The 23,386-nt window shown below is 36.3% G+C and overlaps 1 protein-coding gene across 9 annotated transcripts in view; it reads right to left on the bottom strand.

Moving 5' to 3' along the window:
* PAM (peptidylglycine alpha-amidating monooxygenase) overlaps positions 1-23,386 on the bottom strand; it is a 383,297-nt gene that overhangs the window by 151,342 nt on the left and 208,569 nt on the right. For all 9 annotated transcript variants that reach the window (XM_078153066.1, XM_020973957.2, XM_078153065.1 and 6 more), the window contains 2 exons: positions 6,079-6,164; positions 3,684-3,767 (listed from right to left, as the gene is read on the bottom strand). In XM_078153066.1, the coding sequence (XP_078009192.1) occupies positions 3,684-3,767; positions 6,079-6,164 (170 nt within the window). The remainder of the gene's footprint in view (positions 1-3,683; positions 3,768-6,078; positions 6,165-23,386) is intronic.

Genomic DNA, 23,386 nt, shown 5'->3' with positions numbered 1-23,386 from the left:
AGGAATATTTGGGAAATGCAAATTTTGAAACTGAGAGAAATGGCCTTATACTTTTCATCATAAAATCATAAAATCATAGAATTTAAAAGTTGGATGGGTCTTCAGAAATCATCACTGTTCAAACCATACCTGAATAAAAATCTCTTACAAATATTCAGCCTTTGTTTAAAGATCTCCAGTGAGAACAAAGTCAGTATCTCCAAAGGATGTCCATTTCACTTTTGGAAAGCTTTATTTGTTAGGCAGTCTTTGCTTTTATCAAGCCTAGATATGCCTCTCTTCAACTTCTACCCAAGGTTCCTAATTTGCAGTAATCTGCCTTTAGGTCCTTACAACTCAGATCTCTTACCAGTTTATTATGGACAGATATTCTCAAGGCTAAAATCACTCCTTATATTAAGTTAGGCCATGAGGGAGGCATGTTTAATTTGGCTGGTGAATAGGATGCCAGTCATACTGCAGTACATCAAGTGGTAGTTCTATGTATCCTTTAGCATGGACTCTAGAGTGGCTCAGGAATAAGATAGAATAGAGTCTACTTGGTACTGAATCAATCATTTACAGTGATTTTTAGCTAGGGTTTTACTTTAAATTGCAGTTGTATGAGAAATTCTAGAAAGTATATAGTACTACTAACTCAAATCAGTCTTTCTAACTCATCTATATCTTACAACATATAGTCTCACATAAACAGATTAATTTTGAAATAACAAGAATTCATTTAAAATAAAGATTAAAACCAGTCTTACAGTAAAGAATAATTACATTTAAAGTTAAAGTACATTTTGGTTCTTAGAACAAAAACAAATAACACTAGAAAATGCATCTGTAATGCATGATTTTACATTTAACTCTGAAGCTCTGATGAAATCTGTAATACTGTATTCAGTTATAGGGGGCAATGTTCAGGAGGGAAATGCACTAACAATTAGAATACATTAATAATAAATACACTGTTGCCCATACCCACTCACCATGCACCTATTTACTGACCTTTGGAAGACCCACAGACTTAATTCTTTGGAGTGCTATTCCATGACTTATAGTTCTACAACATCTTTGGAAAATTGATGGTAAAAAGATGGCCTTTTGTTTCATGGAGACAATGGGGGTCATTAATAACATTCTGCAATTTCCCAATGATGGTATAGTCCTTCAATCCATTCTCTTCTCCCTATTTAATAATTCTGAGTGAGTTCATTATCCATCTTTAATGTACATCCAAGATATCTGTACTAATGGACCATGTCAACGGGTTTCCTGTCCAATTGCATATCATAAATCTCTACAAGATGCATTCTTCATCTGTTTGGTTTTCCCTTTGTAATCATGAATAGGCTACAACAAATTACCAATGTAGAATTATGCAAAATAAGTGACATAAATATTATCAAAGAGAGATATGACTGGAAAAAGAGGTGGGCAAGTTACACGACTACATTAAGAGAGCAATGATGGACAGTCCATGCACTGCAGTGGTATTCATGCAATACTAGAACACTGGGCAAACGCTCTGTGGAAGACTGACAAGAGGACATGGACAAGAAACATATAAGAAGAAGAGAGCTTGGACGAGATGACAAATATGCTTCTGTAGGAGTTACACACATTCATACCCAACAAATGGGCAGCCAGACTTTCCCTGAAGAACTCCAAAGATGGAACTCATGTCCTTTTAGGACAATCGGTTCCATATATGGGCTGATCTAATTGTTAGGAAGTCCCTCGCTCTCTCTGCTCCCCTGCCCCAAAATCAAACCTGTAATTTCTACCTATTGGTTTTGATTTTGTACTCTGGAGTCAAACAGAGTAAATCAAATTCCTCTTCTTCATAGCTGCCCTTCAAATCCTTGGATGCAGATACTGTGTTCCTTTCTCTTCTATATAGGATGAACTTCTTAATTTCCTCTAACTAGTCCTCATAGGTCATGGACTCACCCTTCATCATCCTGGTTGTCCTCCTTTAGATGCTCTTTGGCTTCTCAATGTCCTTCCTAACAGCGGCACCCCAAAGCTAACATAATACTCAAGATGTGTTCTGACAGAAGCAGAGTACACAGGGCTTATCTCCTCAGTCCTGGAAAATATTTTGATTTATTTTGGTTGCCCTTAGAGGACAAAATTAGGAATAAGAATGTTTTCCCTCAAATCTGGACAAATCTGATTCCCTGAACTTATGTCTGAACACTGGGCTTTTGACTCCACAACTTTTAACTTTTTTTTTTAAGGCAATTGGGGTTAAGTGACTTGCCCAGGGTCACACAGCTAGCAAGTGTCAAGTATTTGGTCTGAGACTGGATTTGAACTCATGTCCTCCTGACTTCAGGGCTGGTGCTTTATCCACTGCGATACCTACCTGCCCCAACTTTTAACTCTTTATGCATGTTATCCTTTATATCATGCTGCATCCTTGTGCCATGCTGCTACCACTCACATCAGCTCTTTCTTGATGCCCTGGCTCTGTGAGGTATATCTCAAGGAGATTTCTCATGTCTATACTGCCTATGCTCTCTCTCAACCCCATTCTGAGCATTTCCCAATTCCCTTCTACTATTCTGACATATTCTTGTGTGTGTGTGTGTATTTTACAGTTTTGATCATGATATCTGTAGCTTCTCAGCATAGGAGGAAATGATCTGTATCTATTGTTTCAGAGGTAGATTGGAGGTAGTAGAGACAACGAAATTGCCTTCTAAGAAAGGATAGGTAGGGCAGAAAGCGGAACATTCTGTTCTACCATCAAATTAAAATGTAGGAGACTTTTTCCCTTGATCCTTTACCCTAACCCAAAACTCAAGTTGAATACTTTGGGAGGGAATAGGGAGAGGGCTGAGTGTGGGTACCAGGTTACCAAGATATGGTACTTACCTTATTCAGTGTATTCAGTTCAATTAAAATATATTCAATTATATTTTAATGGGATTTCCCCCAACAAAACCAGGTAGCCCACACTTACAAAGAGACTATTTTGTAAGGAAATAATTAATTTGTAAGCTAGATACTTAGAACTTAGAATAAATTTTCCCATAGAAACAATGTTTCACATTGTAGTTTGGTTCCTAGGCTAGACTACAAAAGTCTACTTATGCCTGAGGTATATTACTAAAAGGATTATTATCTATATATTATTATATCTATATCTATATCTATATATAATATCCATAGATATAAAGATATTATATATAATATAGATATACTTACTTATACTATATATAATATGGATATGCTTATCTATATTATATATAATATAGATATACTTATCTATACTATATATTATATAATATATTATATAAAATATAGGTCTATATCTATATATTATAACTTTTTTCTATAGGAAAACTAATTCTATCATTTTGGGATGATTTGACATGTCTTTCCCCCTACCAACCAAACTCTCTATGTTTCACCGCATAGCCTCTAACAGCAATGGCTTTGGGCAGTTCTGCTTCAGAAAAGGTGCCTCTCTATATTTACTGAAAGAATATATCTCTCAAAAAAATCAAAGAATACATCTCTCAGACTCAGTTACTCCTTTGATTATCTGAACTAGGCAACAATGGAAAGCTGCTTTCCACCGAGGCTTCAGGTTATTCAAAGAACTTGCCTTTATATGGTTCTTAGATTCTTCCTCAAAACATTTTATTATGATTTTAAGAGTTATTTTACCATTATTTCACACTTACCTCTAAAAGCACTGATATCCCCATAATGTACTTGTAGCACAAAATATTTACTTCCCATTGCTCCTCCAACTCTGAATCCAACACCTTAAAATTTAAAGAAAAGTTTATAATTGAGAAATGTCAAAATCAGAAATGAAACTGTAATCATAAATCTCAGGTTACTAATTTACAAAATCAAAAGGGCAAGATTTTAAATAAGGTAAAACATTTGGAATTTTGTCTGCCTGCCACAAAAAAAAAATCAGAATAAAAAACAAGTTAGGGATTTCTGTGCATATATGTGTGTGCAAAGTTGACAATCATTAAATGTCTTCAACCTATAGAAATTGTATTCAGTGTTAGAATTATAATCACAGTCATTTCAAGCACTCAGTTTACTCATTCTGGAAAAACTGCTTCCTTTAATAAACATAAAACAGACCGATTGTACAATCCCATTTCCCTCACTTGCTTGTGATATACAATCACATTCGTTTCTTGATTAAATGCTTAATGTACATATTTTTTTCAGTGACCCTTATAGAAAATAGCATCAAAGAAGAGGTCATTCATGGAAATTATTATTCTCCTAGCAAAGGCTATTCGATGCAGTGTGTAATTGGATTATACTGAAACCCTAAAGGATGCAATGAATTACATCTAACTCCCTTACCATTCACAACTATTGTTGGGGAAGCATGAATAGGCATCTAGCAAGAGCAATGCCTGGAAGCAGAACAAACAGTTCTTCAAACTATTTTGCTAGTGTATCTTACTAGATTGGTTAGTATCTGTGACAAAGCTCTGAAACAGTGTTAAACCTTTGAGGATGAAATCTTTTTTTTAATCATCTGGAAACAAAGATAATAAAAAAAAAAGCCAAGTAATTCATTTATACATTAGAAGCTATGAACAGTTTAGAAGTAAAGCAAGAAAAAGCTTGCTCAGGGTTTGGTATCATATTAAATACCTTAGTTCCTATATCATATTATCTCTGTGATGAAGCAGCTATTTTCTTGACTCAAAATACTCTTAGTTCAAGAATGCTTCTGCTGGGAAGACCCAAAGGTGGCCATTCTCTACTTCTATCTAAACTGTTACATGGGCAAGCCACCCAGAAATAGGTAGGAAAATGGGTGATTAACTCAATTAAATCTTCCCAGTATAGTATCCCTTCTGGGCTGTTTCTCTAACTTTCACCTACTCTTGTAGGTAGGTATGTGGGTTCCAGGAGACTGGTTGCTGCTTCAAGTTTAAGGTATAACTTATGACATTCTTTTAGTACTCTAACTCATAAGCCCCGACTGATGTATTTCCCATTAACAAGTGACTCATAGACACAATTACCTTTTAGGTAAGACATTTACTATAATGGCATAGAAATAATAGTAGTTACAAAGCAATGCTTGTAACTATAAAGTTAGGGCACACTTTCCCACAAATATACTCAATTTCCATGAAAGGAATGGGCTCCAATCTAGAGTATGGTGTTAGTGAGGCATACATGTTGGATACATGCATTGCAAAGGCAACTCACAACTCCTGGTACTATACTGCATGAAAGCCCCTGCCCTTTTCTTAAGGTCATCATTCAGCCTCCCTTGAGCACAGCATCCATCCAGGATCCCAACATCTGTTCCTCTTTGCAGCTTGACTCTAGACTGTCAAGGCTAGCTCCTTGAAGCTGCTGCCTTCCTTGAGTGACTAACTCTCTGTAGCAGTGCCTGTATGGCATGTGTCTTTCTTCTATACTGGATAAAACATTTCGTACTAATTGAATAGTTCCTTTCAAAGCTACCCAGCCAAATGGGGGGAATGGGAAAAGAAGAGCAATTCTTACAAAATCTTATTTAATAGGTCGCTCCCTGCTTGCAATGTCTCCAATTTTCAACTTCCTGGATTGAGTAGCTCCCTCTGGGGAAGTTGCTACTAGATCCCGTAGCTGATGGGAAAGCTGGGGGAGAGGGTTGGGGAGAGATTCCCTCCTCCCCCTCTTGCAGGAGCCAAACTTCACAACTGTTTCAAGTGTTTGAAGATCAAAGCCCCAGGGGATTCAGCTAATTTATTTGCTCAGCCAATCACATCATTTTCTTTAATTCATCACAGGAAAGTTTTCTTATACCATCACATTTTATACATCATAAGTGTATATTTGCATCTCTACAGTGAGTTTAATACCTCATTAATACATTGTGACTACATTATAGGTCTTCTGTGACTAAATTGTGTGTATGTGGGGGAATCTTAGTCTCCCTCCCTTATTCAAGTACAAATAAGGCCACAGGGGTTACTTTCAGCTCAGAACTGCTAAGTAGAACACTGGAGAAATTACTAAATGATCAATATTAGAAAACCCTAAATAAAGATTTTTGGGTAAACTTAAAAATGAAAAGATCAAAAGGCATCTTCAACGTACCTTTAGGGAGTCTGGTGGGGGGAGCATTCCTTGCCCAGGCATATAAAATATTGACTTTGTCTGAGCAGGTTCCTTCATCACAATCCCTGAAACAAAGAAACGATAAGGAAAAAAATGAGCGTTAAATCAATAAAAACATGAATTTCTCTAAATTCCAACCATCTGAGGAAAAATGGATTAAGTATGAGGTAGAACACATCACCTAACCTGCAACTGCCTAACTTACCTTGAAGACTGTGACTTCCATTCAGTATTCAAGATTTCAAAATTACTTTTGAAAAATCTTGTCAGAGAATTATACTAACACAGTACAACGTTACTTAATGAGAATTTTGAGGCTGAAGATAAAATAATCGAAGCCTGCATGTCTACTTATATTCTATGCCTTTGAATTTATTATAAAATGCTAGAAAGCTGAAGAAAAATAGAATTTGTGATGAGATTATATACAGAAAATATTACATGACAAACTATGTAAACAGTTAACTATGTAATAGTTACTAGTGGGTGAATAAAAACCACCTTTCTGGGAAGTGACTCTAGGTACAAGCAAACAATATATTAAAAAGAAAACCAGAGGGATTTTTTTTGATGGTAAGCAGTCTCAGCATGATAAGAAAAATGCAAAAAAAAAAAAGGGGAAAAAAGCCTAAAATGTTTTAGTTTGAGAAAAGATGGGCACTAGAAGAGATCTTGCTTGTCAAGTCTGATATAACTTCGTGTCCCAGAGAATACCTAATCATAGGAACTCGCCTCCAGTAGGCAGCAAAGAGATATTTATTGACTGAAAAAAAAATGAATCTGCATCACAAGTACAAAGGAGAATGTAATTCAGCAGTTTACTTGGTCTGAGCCAGGAGAAGAAGCTAAGGAGAAGAATTTCAGACTGAGAGATTGCTGTAAAATTTGTCTTCAAAGTGGAATAAAGTCGAGTGCTGTAACTACTCTATGTGCCTGTAAACACCATCCTGTGCATAATTCATACCTACATATATCCTCATTTCTATAGTAACAACATTTTTCTTGCACTCACAAATAGGTAAAGATACTTGATTCAGGAACATATTCATTCTCATCATCACAAATTCTAGGGAAATGCAGGGGTATATTTAGATACTTCTTCATTAATTACTGAATTGCAATATCTCTCTTAGGCTCTGAGCCCTTACCACAGTTCATTAAACATTATTTATTTAATAAGCTGGAGAAAACTATTTCCCCACAAGTAGTTGCCTCACATCTCTCTATATGTCAAAATCCCCAATCTCACAGTATCAAATGAATATCAAAGTTACTGGCTGTGCAAATTTAATCAATAATAAAACAAAAGCATAAATAATTATTTAAATGTACTAGTCATGAGAAAGATCACATCCAGAATAATTTTTAACCATCACTCTACTTGCAAATGACTTCTCTTTGTTTCTGGAAATACAATGTCAACATTCTGTTCACTTTAGATACTGATTAAAACCTCTCAAGAATTCTCTTCATATTTCTCCCCAAGATAACAGTTTAATTCAGTCTCTCAGGAAATAATTTAGTTTAGTCCTTTTTCTTTGTCATCTCTTCAGCCATCATAGGTAACAATCTCTCCAGAATGCAAGTAAACTACCAGTTCTCCCAGACTCTTTATAGAATTCCTTTTAGACTTTTTCATAAAAAATGTTAGAATAATTCTTTATCATTCTTCCTCTCTGTCTTCTTCCATTTTCTCTCAAACCATCCCATTTACTCTCTCTTCTTAGTCCATCAGATACCAATGGTTGAATCCTCAACATTCTCCCTGGGCTCTCAAAGCTCTAGGGACAATAACTAGAGCTTCCTTAGGAGAAGGAACGGCAACTGAGAAACAGAAAGATACGGGCTGAGAATATTGCTGTCTTGAGGCATTCTAAGGGAGGGAGGTTATGGTTGGCAAAGGGGAAGGGCTGGTCATAACCACAGCAAATTATCCCAAGTCCTAGTAGTGAATATGAAGACAGAAAACCAATTTTGCTCTCCTCTGTACATCTCTTATTAAATCAACAAACACTGCCATAGGGAAACAAAACAAAACATTTTGAACTGAAAATTTGTAAATTAAGACAGAATGTTTATCAGTTTAATTTGATTTCTGAGCAACTAAAGCCAAGAGATTTAGAATTCATTTCTAGTTTTGACACTGTAAGGAGTCTATGAATATCTGAATGTAGATTTACCACATAGTCACTTAGGCAACAGGGAATTATGGAGTATGTGGAACAGGAGGTATGATATCATTTGCATGTTTCACCCCCACTTTCATAATTTAGTGCTTAAAAATTGAAGTTGATTTCTAGAATTGATCTTCCCAGTAGGTGAAGTAGTATCTGTAAGTATGTTAGCTACTGGAGGCAAGAAGCCTAATAAATTCATTCATTTAGGGGTCTCGTTTAGGTGGATTGCTTCTCCAGAACCCTAAGTGCTGCTCTCATAACCTTTAGGTCAATCCATTCTTTCTTTATTCTGCAGATATGAATCTTTCTCTTCCTTCAAAGCCTATCTTGTGCCACCTTCTCCATGATGCTTTCCTGGATCCTGCCAGATAAAAGTAATCTCTTCTTCCTAAATTTTTCCATAAGAACTTTGTCTAAGTATGTTCTTTATACTTATTTATATATGTGCTATACCAATTATCTACCCCACTACCTGATAGAATGTAAGCTCTCACTGAGTACAGGGACTGCATTATTTTTCCTTTCTTAGCGCTTTATACAAAAGTAGCTAATAAACTATCTTTGAATTGAATATTGCTATGTATCCTTTTGGGGATTTTTTTATTTTATTTTTACATAATCCATTTTATTTAGTCATTAATAAATTCATACTAGTAGAGAGGTATAATCATACTGGAGAAAGGTGAACTCATATGGCATTCATTCAGTAATGTGAGAACCCTGTTTTACTTTTATTTCATTTTTTTATTGATCTGAATCTGGGTGGAATGCAGAAATTTATGACTGTGTAATTTGCATATCCTACCCCACTTTTATCAGAATGCTCCCTTCTTTCACCTAAGTAAAAGTGGGCTATAACTTGGTTTAGGAATAGTTTAATCAGGTGAACAGATTCTAAGTGAAATTTTTTTTAACAATACTTGTCACCAAGAAACTTATGGCATTAACTTTTTCCATCTTGAAATAAAAATAAGTATGTGCATGAAATTTACAAGAAAATGGGGATGACTTAATAGAAATGAGACAGTAGACTAAAAGAAATGTACTTGACTCTCTTTTCTTCATTCCTTCCAGGCTGTACTCCTGTCTCTTGGACTTCTCTACACTCAACAGAAACATTCCATCCTTGGATTTCTCACACTGGAAGTACCTACCAGAAGTCCTTGTGTCCCTTCTGATTGTTTGCCTCCCAGTCTTCATTCCTCTCCATACTATACTCTTGACTCGGGAACTCTTGATTTTTCAGACTTTCCTACCATACCACAAACACCTCTTCATCCTGGAAATTCACTCTATCCCCAGACTTCTTGCACTGGAGATACCCTCATATTGGAAGTAGCTTCTTTCTTTGATTGGCTTTTTCCTCCCAGAACCTCCATTTTTTAAGGGAAAAGCTCAGGCCAGCCATATTGTTCTTCTTCTACAACCCACACTCCTGAACTTTGCCTCTACATGTGTGCTTTCCTCCCCATGCCTTTCTCAGGGACCTTTTATGTGTCATCTTCCCTTTTTAAAATGTAAGCTCCTTGAGGGCAGGGACTGTCTATAGTTCTGCTTGTATTTGTATGCCTAGCACTTAGCACAGCATCTGGCATGAAGCAGGTACTTGTTGATTTGACTTGATTTTCTAATTTCCCTTATCTTATTTTCATGAGGATTCATGTTTATGGGGAAAGTCAGTGTATGTGATAGAAACAGATGTTTATGGTAAGGATAGAGACATAAGCATTATCCTTGTAAAAATCTTTATTTGTAACATAATTAATTTATAATCATTTATAATGTTAATTGTCCCATTAAATGTAAACCTGATATAGTATACAGCCTCAAAGATTTATAATCTGTTAAGTACCAACTATTTATTTCACCAAATAATTTTATTTGTCCTAACTTTACCAAAAGAATGACTGTAAAATTAATTTATTTAAATAGTCAGCTTTTCTGAGTGCTTTTAAAAGATGATTATATCTATACAATTTCTATTTGCATATCACTTGTCATATAACCTTCATATTAAAATGATATATTCTCCCAGAAATAGTTAAGTATGCAACCCACCTATCCCATGTGGACGTTTCTGAAACCTGCTTCCAGGTATGTGTAAGGGAGGACCCTGCTTGTAAAGGTATTCTTTCCTGTCTGCTTGCTGTGTGGCAAAAAAATAGGCTTTTTGGTTGGCTGCGAAGTCAGAACGGAATGTGCATACAAAAGGCTCCAATGACATATACAACCTTTTCCCTTTTTCCTGGCGTTAAGCAAAGCAATAATTGCAGTAAGTCTCTGGGTGAGGAGAGTGTCAGCAATCCATTCTTCCCACGCAGGCTGACATGAAGCTATGAACACATGGCATGATCGTTTGTCTTTGTCTTTTGTGTTTTTATTTTTTTTTCTTGTTCTTAGGTGAATGGACGTTAAAGATGGAAAAGACTAGGTCACAACTTTGCAAGCTGTAAGAAGGGCAGAAGAGCATCAGAGGCTCTGGAACTGGAATCCATGTCAGGGTTTCCCCGCAGCCAAGGCTTAGTAAAGAGCTCCCACCAGAGCTCCAAGAAGCAACCTGGCAGCTGAGATCACAAGTGATGAAACAACTTATCCATGACTATATTGTATTTTGAAGTGGACTTGGTGGAGTGAATACTTTGTTGCAACTACTTTAAGTTTGAGCCCATTCTCTGAGGTGGTAGAGTAGAAAGTGTACCCCTGGTTCGAGGGAGAGGTGTTGGTACTTCTGTCTTTGCTATATATTCTCAGCAAATGTAAGTTCATAAAAAGTTAATTTGTGTTAATTTGGTCAAATTGATATGAGGTGCTAATTACTGAGTCAATTAGTAATACAGGGGAAATATTGACGGTAACTGTTGCTTGATATTAGAGAGAATAGAATGGAAACCCAAGCTTAGGAAGATACTTCCATCCCCCTGGAACTCTGAGGGAGACATATGTAGCTAGCTGCCCTTGGGGACCTTACTTGCTAGTATGAATGATAAGGATCCTCAAAGTCTATATAAAGAGCAACATTTAAAAAAAACTGACATTGATTTAAATAAAGAATGAAATATTCAGATAAAGTTTTACTCTAATGATTTTTGGTACTATATTCATCTCAGTCATTTTAACATACATGAATGAGCTGCTTCTTCTCCCCCAGCAAAAAGTTTATGAAGTAGGTAAAGAAAACCAGCACAAGAAACAGCAAATACATCAAAGCAAATACTCTGTAACTGATCATAATGGTCTCTGAGAATATTAAAATCTTTCATGTCAGCACATATAAATTTGAAATCAGCAAGAAATTTTCTTAATGAGTATGCTAAACAGCAATACATAATATTTATGGAGTTTATGTAAAGTGGCTTTGAATGCTATTCCCTGTGATTCAATACATTTTCTAATTCATTTCCTTTCTGACATTTGACTTCATACATCTTTTTTCCTGGTAGACTTTTCAATGAGCTCTGATATCTTACATCACAGCCATTTTTTGATAAGTTCTAATGTATCCAACATAATGCTGTCATCCTACAGCAGTACTAATATGGAAGAGCTTCCTTAAAGGGCAAGTAATGCCATTCTAACAGGATGAGAACTCCAACTGTCTCATCTTACTTTATTTTCTTTTTAGCTGGATATTGGTGAAGAAGGAAATATGAGGTAGTATACCTTGCATATTTGGCCTCATTTCTATAATTTTAATGATTAATACTAAAGCTGGCATTGCAATACTCTTACTTGACATGACTGAAGCAAGTCCATTTTAAACATCCTTCATTCAGATTCACTGTCACAACATGTGCCCAGGAACATTGAACGCCCATAATGTATGATTTGGATTCCATTTCCATGTCACAACCAAGGCCTCATACCAATGTGTAACCTCACCAGGTTGGCTGTTTGTGGACCTGTGAAATCCAATTGGTAAGTCAAATGGTCTCTTTTGCATCTTCTGGTTCAGTTTCTCTGCAGGTCTGGATGAATTCATGATCAGGGACATTTTCAAAGCCTTCCTAGTGCCTCAGCACCAAATCTTACAGGCATTGTTTGTCCCCCCCCTCCACTTCCCTTTAAATCACAGTTCACTTCTAGGTCAATCAGCTCTCATAGACTCTGTAGCTGCTTCATCTATTTTTTTTTAATGAAGCTCAAAAATGCATGTAATTATTCATAAAAAAGCAATTGCGTGAGGTATTTAACATCTATCTTAATTTTCCTGTTTCAGTATGTGGGCAGAAATGAACCCATGGGGGCTGCTTGGGGGCACATCTGACCAGAACAGAAAATTATAGCTATCTGGGAACCAAAGAGTTCCTGACACGAAAACTATGCAAGGTCATTTTTCCTTCTATAAGTTGAATGTAAAAAGGAGATGTTAAAATATTTAACATAAACTTGCAAACCACTAACTTTCTCATTCACTGTCAAGAATATCATATCTATGATGAAGGATCAGTAAGATGTGTGACCTGTGAGATGAACAAAGTCCTACAACACATTGTGCCACGTACGTAAAAGGCTTGGGATGTTGGAATGTGACCAGAAACAAAAACATTTTCTTTCATTTTATACTACAATAGCCAAAGAAATGACATTGTCAGTTGTGATGAACTTTGTATCTAAATATCATGAGTTTCTTGAGCTACTTAAATTTAAATGTCTGAGCTTTCAGGAAATTTTTCAAAGCTTTCAGGACAGATTATAAATATTCAAGTGTGGAAGATCGAGGTCCAATCTTTGATTAAATAAACTAAGTATTACCTCTGAGAAGGAAGTGAAGTTAGTGAGTGGAAAACACCAGAATGAAAAATAACAGAAAACAATGGCTGAGTAATAAATAATGTGAAATATAAATAAGACTTGTCTGTAAATAACTACTTAATTTTCCAGTCATTTAAATTATTGAGTGGTGGTTTACACAAATGCTCCTGAATTTTAATGCATTGTTAAGCATTACTAAATGATTAAATACAAATAAATTCTGATAGTTTACCTGATAACTCTGAAAAAGTTCCTTTCTCTTCTGCATCGTTTACCAATGCTATATGTCTGGCTTCAAAGCTCATACAATTTATTCAATTCCATTTTTCATTTTATTGCATTACTAGCCGCACTCAAGGATGGAGGAGGAACAAGAACAGGGATTGTCAGATGGACGTTATTAATTTATCTGAATTTTGGCATCAGAGTCTCTCACAAAAGAAAGCTATTTAATAGTCCTCATTTGATGATTTATCAGGGGAAGTTGGGAGGAGATACCACAGAGCCCTACCATCTTGTTATTATACACATTTTAATAACACAAATTACTCTGGAATATAACATCTATACATACATACATAGAAGGTACATTCAAGATATACACATGGATTTGATGAGGATGGGATTTAGACCCCAAAAAGAAAAAACCCTGGACTTTCCCACGCGGCCAAATCTCTGGTGTTTGCCTGAAGCTATAATCCCATCAACTGGCCTTTCATTGTGGCTATGCCCAATCTCTGTTACCCATAACCTAGCCTGGCCCTCCATTGTCTTACCTCCTTATGGCCCCCTGCCACTTCCCACCCTTAATCCTAGCTAGGCTCCATTCTCCCTTGGCCACATGGTCCAGGTCTCTGGCCTTCTATTACCTCACAGTCCACTCCCCCCCTGCCCCCCACTACTTGGCCACTCCTAGATTTCTCTCATAGTCTTTTCATATATAAGGTCCACCTTGTCTCCATTAAGGTGCTCAGATTCTTACAATCTAGCCAATAGCTCACTAATGCTGACTCCTTAAGAGTCTGCCCAATATGACAGATGTTCTAATAAACCTTGTCTTTGGCTGAAAGAAGGCTTGAGTCGAATTCTTTCGGACAGGACCTGCATGTCATGATTTTGGGATCCCAGCACCCCTAAACCTCAACAGACTGACATTTTAGAAAGCTAAAGTTGTCATACTATGATGACTGATACATCCTGAATTGTCTCGGAATTTCTGCATCCAATTTTAAAATGAATATCGGAAGGAAAGAGTTCCCTTTTTGACTTTATTTATGTATGGATTTACTTATTGCAAAGGGGTGGCACTCTCAAAATGTAATTTTATAGTTGAAGTGGTTGTATTTTTAAGGCTTTTTAAAGAGGGAAGGATTCTAAAAGGTTGGGGAAAGGGAAAGGGGGTGGGAATCTGACCTTACTATATCTATCTATCTATCTATCTATCTATCTATCTATCTATCTATCTATCTATCTATCTATCTATCTATCAAAAAAAAAGAAAAGAAAAGAAAGAAAATAAGTACCAATCAACATCCTTACTTTCCTATGTCCACAAAACTTTATGCAAATAATCTACACATGCATTGAAGGCATCCTTGATGAAAATAAGAGAAGGGAAGGCCATTCACAATGATATTCTATTATGGGAAACATCTTGATAGTCGCACAACTGACTGAAAGATATAGAGAACACAAGATCTCAGTGACCTCACTTGTTGACTACAAAAAGGCATTTGACTCATTAGAATAAAACATCATTTTAAAGGGTCTACTATTCTCTAGCACTTCAAATGGATCTGTTGTCTCACTAGCATACATATTACCTCCAAGGATGCAGATGTCAATCCATCCATTCCTCCTTATCTTGTACAACTGTATGTCCTTCCATAAATCTGACACAGAGTTCCACCCAATGGGCTGAGGGACTACTTTAGATTCTCTTTCCTTTGTGTGAATGTCAGGGGGAGCACATAAACTAATTCTCAATACTTGAACAGTCTATTGTTTTTTTCTGCCCTTCCATTTCTCTGATGACATCTTTTTTTTTTCCCTAACCATTCTGGCATAATTCCTCATTTGTAATATATTGTAGGTTATTAACAATTACCATATATCTCTCCATTGTCCTTTTACAATCCTCAATTTCAATTCTTCAATAACAATAACATTCCATGATATTTCCACACAACATAATGGGAAAAAAAGGGTAGTATTAAGAAAGAGGCATTTGTTTCAGGGAGAAACTAGGAGTCATTAAAAACTGCAGTTCCTCATTTTTTTTTTTTGGGCTAGGCAATGGGGTTAAGTGACTTGCCCAGAGTCACACCGCTAGGCTAGTAAGTGTTAGGTGTCAGAGGCTGGATTTGAACTCAGGTCCTCCTGACTCCAGGGCCGGTGCTCTACCCACTGCGCCACCTCGTTGCCCCCAGTTCCTCAAATTTAATGCAAACTACCCTCCCTTTCCTCCTCCTGTTAATTTCTAATGTTGTTACCAGGTAGATGTATTAGTTGACAAGCTGTAGAAGTTGTCCATCCAAATGTTACTTGGGCCTGTAGACATTCTGCACCCCTTTGTTTTTTTCCTATGTGAATAGTTTTTTGGGAAAACTCTCTTAAATGATGAGAAAAATGGTCATTAATAACCAATGATTTGGAGAGATCCAGAGTTTCCACTTTTTCTAAAGTCTTCATTTCAAAAACTCAGTCTCTGAAAATTTAACTTTCTCCTCTATCAGACCCCACCCAACATTACAAGGAATCTCTAATCTAAGGTGAATTTCACTCAATCAAGCTTGGGTGGAGGTACACCCTTTGTCTAGATTGTCCAAGGCTGGCGGTGGTCTGGTATGGGATAGTCTCTCTGTCCAAGAGTGACATGATGGAATTCTCAGCCCCTCATTGTAATATTCATTCTCTCTCATTACTTGTTAACCAATAAGTATTAACTGCCACTCTCTGGAACACCCACTTTTCCAAGGCCATATAAGCCATGAGTCTGCTGCCATAAGAGTCTTTGGAATTCAAGAGTGCCAGTGACCTCTTTTATTAAAATGCTAGCATTATTAATGAAATGACTGATTATCGAGAAATTACATCTGTTGAATTTTTTAAATGCTGCAGTGATTATGAAATCTCAGGAAGCTCTGCAATATTTTGTGGTACCTACTATCACTACAATATCATTCACAAACAGAAACAACTGGAGTACCTTGTCATCCACAGGAAATACTACTTTGCCTTGGGTGCTACACTACATCTCCTCTATGACAGTGGCAGACATCTTTGTTGAGCATGTCTCTCTGACTTATGCTGTGCTTGATCTTAATAATCTGTCGAACAAAGTTATATCTATGATATACTTCAAGCTGCCATGTATGATATTAACATATGCATGGGAGATACTATGTTGGAGGAGGGCTCCTGAAGTAGAATTTTGCTTTTCAGAATAAGTGCTTTTTATATAAAAAAAAAAACAATAAGCACAGTAGTCTTTTGCATTCTCTTTACTTTTCAATTATATGACTGCGTACCCTCTGACACAGACTTTCTGTACTATATTTGATTTATTATAGATGCTTTTTATATCTTTGTTTTCAGAACTATCTCCACTTATCATCTGAGACTCAAAAATGCTAGTAAAATTTTGTTATTAAAAACAAAAACACTTTAGATATCTCTTCCACTTTTTGTTTCCAAGCCTGTTCATGAATTGCTTATTAGAAATTTCAAACTAGATGTCCCACAGGTACCTTAAACTCAACATATCCAAGAAAGAAGTCATTATATTCCTCTTCCTCCAATCTAGCCCTTTTCCAAACTTCCAAATTATTGTGGGGCTACCAGTGGTGTTCTCCTTCCAGTCCATCAGGTTTCCAACTTTGGTGTCAACTTTGACTCATTCACTCCCCCCCCCCATCTAATCGGTTACCAACTTACACAATGTTCTTCTCCATGCTCTCTACAATTCAGCCATACTGGACATACCACTTGCTGTATTCCATCTTCTATCTTCATACCTTTGTCCTGATTACATCCAACGGCTAGAATGTTATCCTGTCACACCTTTGCAACTGTTTCCTTCAAAACTCAACTCAAGTACTACCTTTCACATGAAGCCTGTCCAGGTCCCCTCCAGCAGCTAGTGCCTTCCCCTTCAAGGTTTGAATATCTGAGTTCTATATATCAAACATGTTGTCTCCTCAACTAGAATGTAAGTTCCTTGAGGGCAGGGGTTGTTTTCCTTTGGTTGTGTATCCCCAGAACTTAGCACTGTGCCTAGTATGTAGTAAGCACTAATAAATGGTTCCTGAGTAATTGATTTATTGTCCTTGTTCCAGTGTCATCCTTAAATGCGTGTCATGGCTTTGCTCACCAAGTTTTCTTCAACTTGTTTCTTTTTGTTTTGTGAGTTGTTACTGCTCACATAATCTTCCACTATCCTTTTTCTCTAAGATTTTAGAACATGAATTTATATTTTAAACCTGTATTCTCTTTATCTGCCAAATTCATGTCCTTGGGGAGCTGATCAAGGATGAGTTTTTTAGGCTTTCTTGGTCTCTGTTACAGAATTTGATTTATAACAGTTAAATTTCTGTATGAAATTCTTAGAATCAGTTTAAATGCCCTTTCTTCTATCTATTTCACATGTTTCATCATTAATAATGTGTTTAAATAGGACAGGTGGAAGTTGTGCTATTTGTACATTGTATCTTTTGCTCAGTTTAATCTTTTCTCTAGATTTTAAAAATTAATTCTGATTTTCTTCTAATAAGTTGGTGGTTACAGGATACCTAGACAATTGATTTCAGGGATGATTCCAGGAATTTCTGGAGTACATTCACACATAGGAAGTGAGATATGAATGATGATCCAGAATGTAGCCTAAGAAGGTACATTGAGACAGGTAAGAGAACCAAGATAGAGAAGTGTCATGGAAAGCCAGAAAGGAGAGAATATTCATGAAGAGAGTGGATAACAATGTTGAATGGTGCAGAAAAAAATCTGATGGATGTGGACTGAGTAAAGGCTATTGGGGGAAGGGAACAAGCATTTATATGGCTTTATTTATATGTGCCAGACACTGTACTATGCCCTTTAAAAATATGATCTCATTTGATACTCACAATAACCTATCCTCACTTTACAGGTGAAGAAACTGAGGCAGACAGAGGCTAAGTGACTCGCCCAGGGCCATATAGCTACTAAATATCTGAGGCCATAATTGAAGTTGGGTCTTCCTTACTTCAGGCCCAGTGTGCTACATATTGCACCACCTAGCTTCTGTCTCCTTCCATCAGAGAGATCTACTGCGTCCCAACTTTGGAGGGAGTACCCACATTGATAAAGTTACAGATCCATCAAAAGTAAATAGGAATTGACAGAATTAGCTGTTTATTAAATGGCTATCCACTATTAAATGACTAAACCACTATCATGGCTAGAATAAATTTCATAATGGGATTTTTACTGAAGGAATTTAAAATCCAAAACCAATCCCCACATTAAAATAAATGGAGGACAGGGAAAACCAAAATAAGGAAAGAATAGTAGAAATAACTCATTTATATTAACAAGTTAAGATTTACAATCACTTTCAGCGTAACTGTTGTGTTTTACAAATTGCGTATTTTAAGTATTACTGTCATTGTGCAGATGAAGAAATTGAGACTCAGAAAAGTTTGGTGACTGGTTCACATCTAGTATCAGAATTAGAATCTGAAACCAGATTGTTGCCATGTTTAGTGTTCCTTCTACGATAAAATGCTATTTCCAGGTTCTTTGCAACTCTGTTTACTAATTAACTGGTATTTGACTGAACTAATTGGCACTTTATTTGCGGGGGGGGGGCAATTCTTAATGTATTATGTTGTGGGGTTTGGTTTGGCTTTGTTTTCACAAAATCACAGAGTAATAGAATTTTCAACTTAGAAGAGACTTTAGCAGCCATCTAGTTCAACCCATACCCTCAAAAGAATTCCTACTAAAATACAGCCAACTAGTGGTTATCTAATCTCTGCTTGAAGACTTCTAAGGAGAGGTGCACTATCTCACAAAGCAGTCCGTTCTACTGTGAGATATCTCCAATAATTAGGAAGCTATTCCTTATATTTTCACCTACATTTATTTGCCTCTTTGTAATTCTTCTATGGTTCTATCCTTTATATGACCAAACAGAAGCCATAGAAGATAGAACTCTGTTCCACATGACAGCCTTTCAAATATCTGAAGATAACTATCATGCCCCTCTCCAGTCCCTAAAGGTGCTCTCCTCTAAACATTCTTCAACTTCTACATCATGACCTCAAGGCCCTTCTACATTCTGGTTTCTATCCTTTGGACACTCTCTAGGCTTTGTACACAAAATTTCAGGTACGGTATGACCTAATGCATGGTAGATTGGGCTGATCACATCCTCATTTCTGGATGCTATGCCTTTCTTCATACAGCTTGAGATAGCATTCATTTAACAATCAGATTTATTCAACTTGTCTTCTTAAATCCCCACAGCTTCAGGCAAACTACTGACTATGCTGTCTAATCATGCCTCCTCCTTCTTGCCTTTGTGAGGATTATTTTTGAACCCAAATATAAGACTCATTTACCCTTATTAAAGTACATCATATTAGACTGGAATAGCAAAGAATAAGCATTTATTAAGTGCCTATTAAATGTTAGACATTGTGCTGTTTTTTTTTAAACAAATATCATCTCATTTAATCCATACTAGCTACTACTACCCTACAAGGTGGTATTATTATCCCTGTTTTACAGTTGGGAAAATCAAGGCAAACAGAGATTATTGATTTGTCCAGAGTCACAAAGCTAGCAAGTGTCTGAGACTAAATTTGAATTCAGTTCTTCCTGACATGAGAACTAGCACTCTATTTATTGCACTCACAGCTGCCTCCTAAGGATCTTTTTATATTCTGAGTTTGTCATCTCATGTGTTAACTGTCACTTTCAGGTTTTTTTTTAGCATCTGCAAATCTGATAAGAATACCTTTATCCATGTTATTGATAAAAATGTCACAAAGCACAGTTCCAAGGATTGATCCCTGAACTACTCTATAGGTGATTTAGGGACACTGAACCATTAACTGATTCTTGGAATCTTACTATTTAACCAGATTGAATCCATTTAACTGTACTTTTTGACTAATCCACATTTCTCCATTTTTCCCCCCAACAAGAATAGTATGAAGTATTTTAAGCAAACACTGCTAAAACTGAGGTAGACCTCATCTATAACATCCTTTGATCTACTACTTTAAAAACCGAAAAAAAAATGAGTTTAGTTTGGCATGACCTGTTTTTGATGAAGCTGTACTGCTTTTTTTTTAATCAAAATTTTGACATTGGTAACTCTCTCTTAACTGACTTATGGGAGTAAGCCAAGCAAAAATCATTGTACCTCTGTATGATTCACATTTCCCATTACTAAATGGAAACAATAAATTCTCTTACCTAAAAGGATCAAGGAGGTAAATTTGAGACAGCTTACTATGGTTTTCCTTAAAGGATATTATGAAAATGCAGGGAATGGTAGTTATTTTTGAGATATGGCTGCTAGGATAGGGAAGAAATGCAAAACGTAATTAAGGCATTCAAAACAAAGAACATGCTTTAATAATTCTGGATGTTTTTCTTAATTTTTTTCTGTTAAGTGGATTCAATTAAAAAATTAAAAGATATTCATAGCCACCAATTATTTCTTAATATTTCAAGTTTTAAAAAAGATGAGAATTAACATACGAAAATAATATTATCTTGGGTTCCTGAACTTTTGGTGTATAACTGCGTTACCTTAAATTCCCTCAGAAAGTCTTCTGATGGCATGCATATTTCTAACTGTATCAGGCAGAGAAAGAGCTAGTCTGTCATTCTGAATTATCCATATAAAGCATGATTGACTATTAAAGATATCTCTGGTTATATCTGTTAAAGGACACTTAAAAGCCAAGGTTATTCTGGAAATACCTTCACTGATAATTCATTTTCTTACCTCTTTTGCTGAGAGGAAAAACTGGCATGCCCTCAAGTTACATATGCATTGTCTTGAATTCTAATGTTAACTATCATGTATCCAAAAATGGATCACAAATAGGACAAATTGATCAAAGGCTAAATTTCCCCCTAATTTTTCTTTGTACATAGATTATCCTAAATTTTCAACATTATAACTAATACAAGTCAAATTTTTAAATCTTAAAACTGGACAGCCATGACTAGGTGATGTCCATAATTTGCTCTATAAGCTCACTGACAATTTCTCCAATATTAAATATGTACCTATTAATGAATTCTGCCGTGGGTATACAATGATATGTTAATTTAAACCACGTAGAAAGGGAAAGTTAAATATAAATGGTGATTCAAAAGTGCTATGGTGGTTATAAGCATATTTCCACATTTCCCCTCCAAAACAAGATCTTAAAACAGAAAATTTTAATACATGTGCTACCTTATAAAACCCAAATATCCTCTCATTCATCTATTTACCAGGCAGCATTTATTAACTACCTACTAGAATATAGCAATACTCTGTGCTAGGAACTAAAGATACAGAAATAAGATACAAAATAATCCCTGCTGTTAAGGAGAATATATTCTACCATGGTGATGTAGGTGGAAGTGATGAGGGTGGTTTATAACACATAAGTAGCAAAATAAATACAATATAATTTGTAGGGGACAGAATACTAACAACCAGGGGAATCAGGAAAGACTTCCTATTGGAGGTGACACCGAAGTTGAATCTTGAAAGAAGCTAAAGAATTTAAAAGGGAGAATGAGGCAGAGCATCACAGGCATGTAAGATAGTCTGTACCAAGACCCTGACACCTGGGATGGAATTCTGAGTTACAGGAAGAGCAAGTGGGTGACCCTGGAGAGAAGAGAAGTTGTGTGAAAGGAGGTTATGTGAAATGTCTACTAAGTTAGAATGGGATCAGATTTGGAAGAATTTTCTATTTCAAACTGAGGAGTTGTATTTTAAACTAGAGTCTGTATTTTAAGTCAGACCTGGAAGGAGGCATTATTGGAAGCAAAGCAGCCTTAGGACTCAATTAGGAGGCTATTATAGTAGCCCAGGTGAGCCTTGATAAGCACCTGAACAATCTCTATGGCAATGTCTGAGTTGAAGAGAAGGGTATAAATGCAAATAATGTTGTGGAGGCAGAAATGACAAGTCTTGGAAACTAATTGGCTATGGGAGAGAAGAGAGTGAAGAGTTGAGAATACTTGCCATATGATAACAGAGTGAAATCCTCCAACATTTATTAGAGTCTGGATCCTACTGAGACTGTTAACAGCAGCACAGAAACTGTCGTAACAATTTGTAGTAACAAAACTAGCAGCAATCATGACATTCATTTTTATTAAGACTGACACTAGTCTTCTAGGAACTGGCCATTTGCCTAAGGAATTTCCATCACTTTCTTTAATTTATGCCACCTAAAAGTCAGCCAAGAAAAATTGTGTGTGGTGCCTGCAGACTAAAACTTGATACGAAGCAAAGCTATAAGGGTCCATTATGCAATGTACTGTAAGTCTATCAACACACTTGAATAATGCCGTGAGGAGGGGGAAAGAGACAGATTCTCCGCTGAAGTCTGGGCAATATTCCAGTGCATACTGCAGTTTCCTTAACTTCCTGTGATTAAATCCAAGGCTTAGGAAGGCAAAGAATATATTTTGGTGGCCTGAGTGATTTTCATTTGTGCATTCTAGGAGGTTATAAATGAAGAACTCTGAAGCTTTCTGACTTTACAGGAATGAAAGAGAAAGGATGGAATTTAATTTGGGTCAATGTGGAGGAAAAAGCCTTTAAGTGAGGCAGCCAGAATTATGGGCATCAGAAACTTAAGTGCTTGAAATTACCTATGGGGGATAATACTGTGGAAATATAAGGAAAGGAGGATGGAAAGGGCCACTGTATGAGTGTTGTTCTTACCCAGAGATTTAGTATTCTCACCTGCCTAGGCAAACAAGCTGAACTTATCTAGGAATTATGTAGGAAGCAACACAACATTGAAAAATAGATAATTTTTAAAATGTCATTTAAACAAAAAGTCAAGCAAGATTCCTCACATAGAGCATCTTCTATATATTTTAGCTACTTTTCTATTTTGCCTCATCAACATCTGCAGTCCTGTGGAGATAGTGGCATTTAAAAAGACACAGCAGGTGGTTAATAAATAGAAACAGTTGAAAGGGATTTAACTTAAACCCCAGTAGGATGGTAAAGTACTTTGGTTTTCACTTTAGGATAGTATCAAGTGAGAACAGCTGGAAATAACCTCATTTAAACAGCTGGATTTCTTCCTTAAAGAGAGACCAAACAACCTAGAGCAACCATC

Source organism: Phascolarctos cinereus, unplaced genomic scaffold, assembly GCF_003287225.1.
Source record: "Phascolarctos cinereus isolate Bilbo 61053 unplaced genomic scaffold, phaCin_HiC Scaffold_4;HRSCAF=312, whole genome shotgun sequence".
NCBI classification, from domain to species: domain Eukaryota; kingdom Metazoa; phylum Chordata; class Mammalia; order Diprotodontia; family Phascolarctidae; genus Phascolarctos; species Phascolarctos cinereus.
This window is presented reverse-complemented; position numbering and strand designations above follow the sequence as displayed.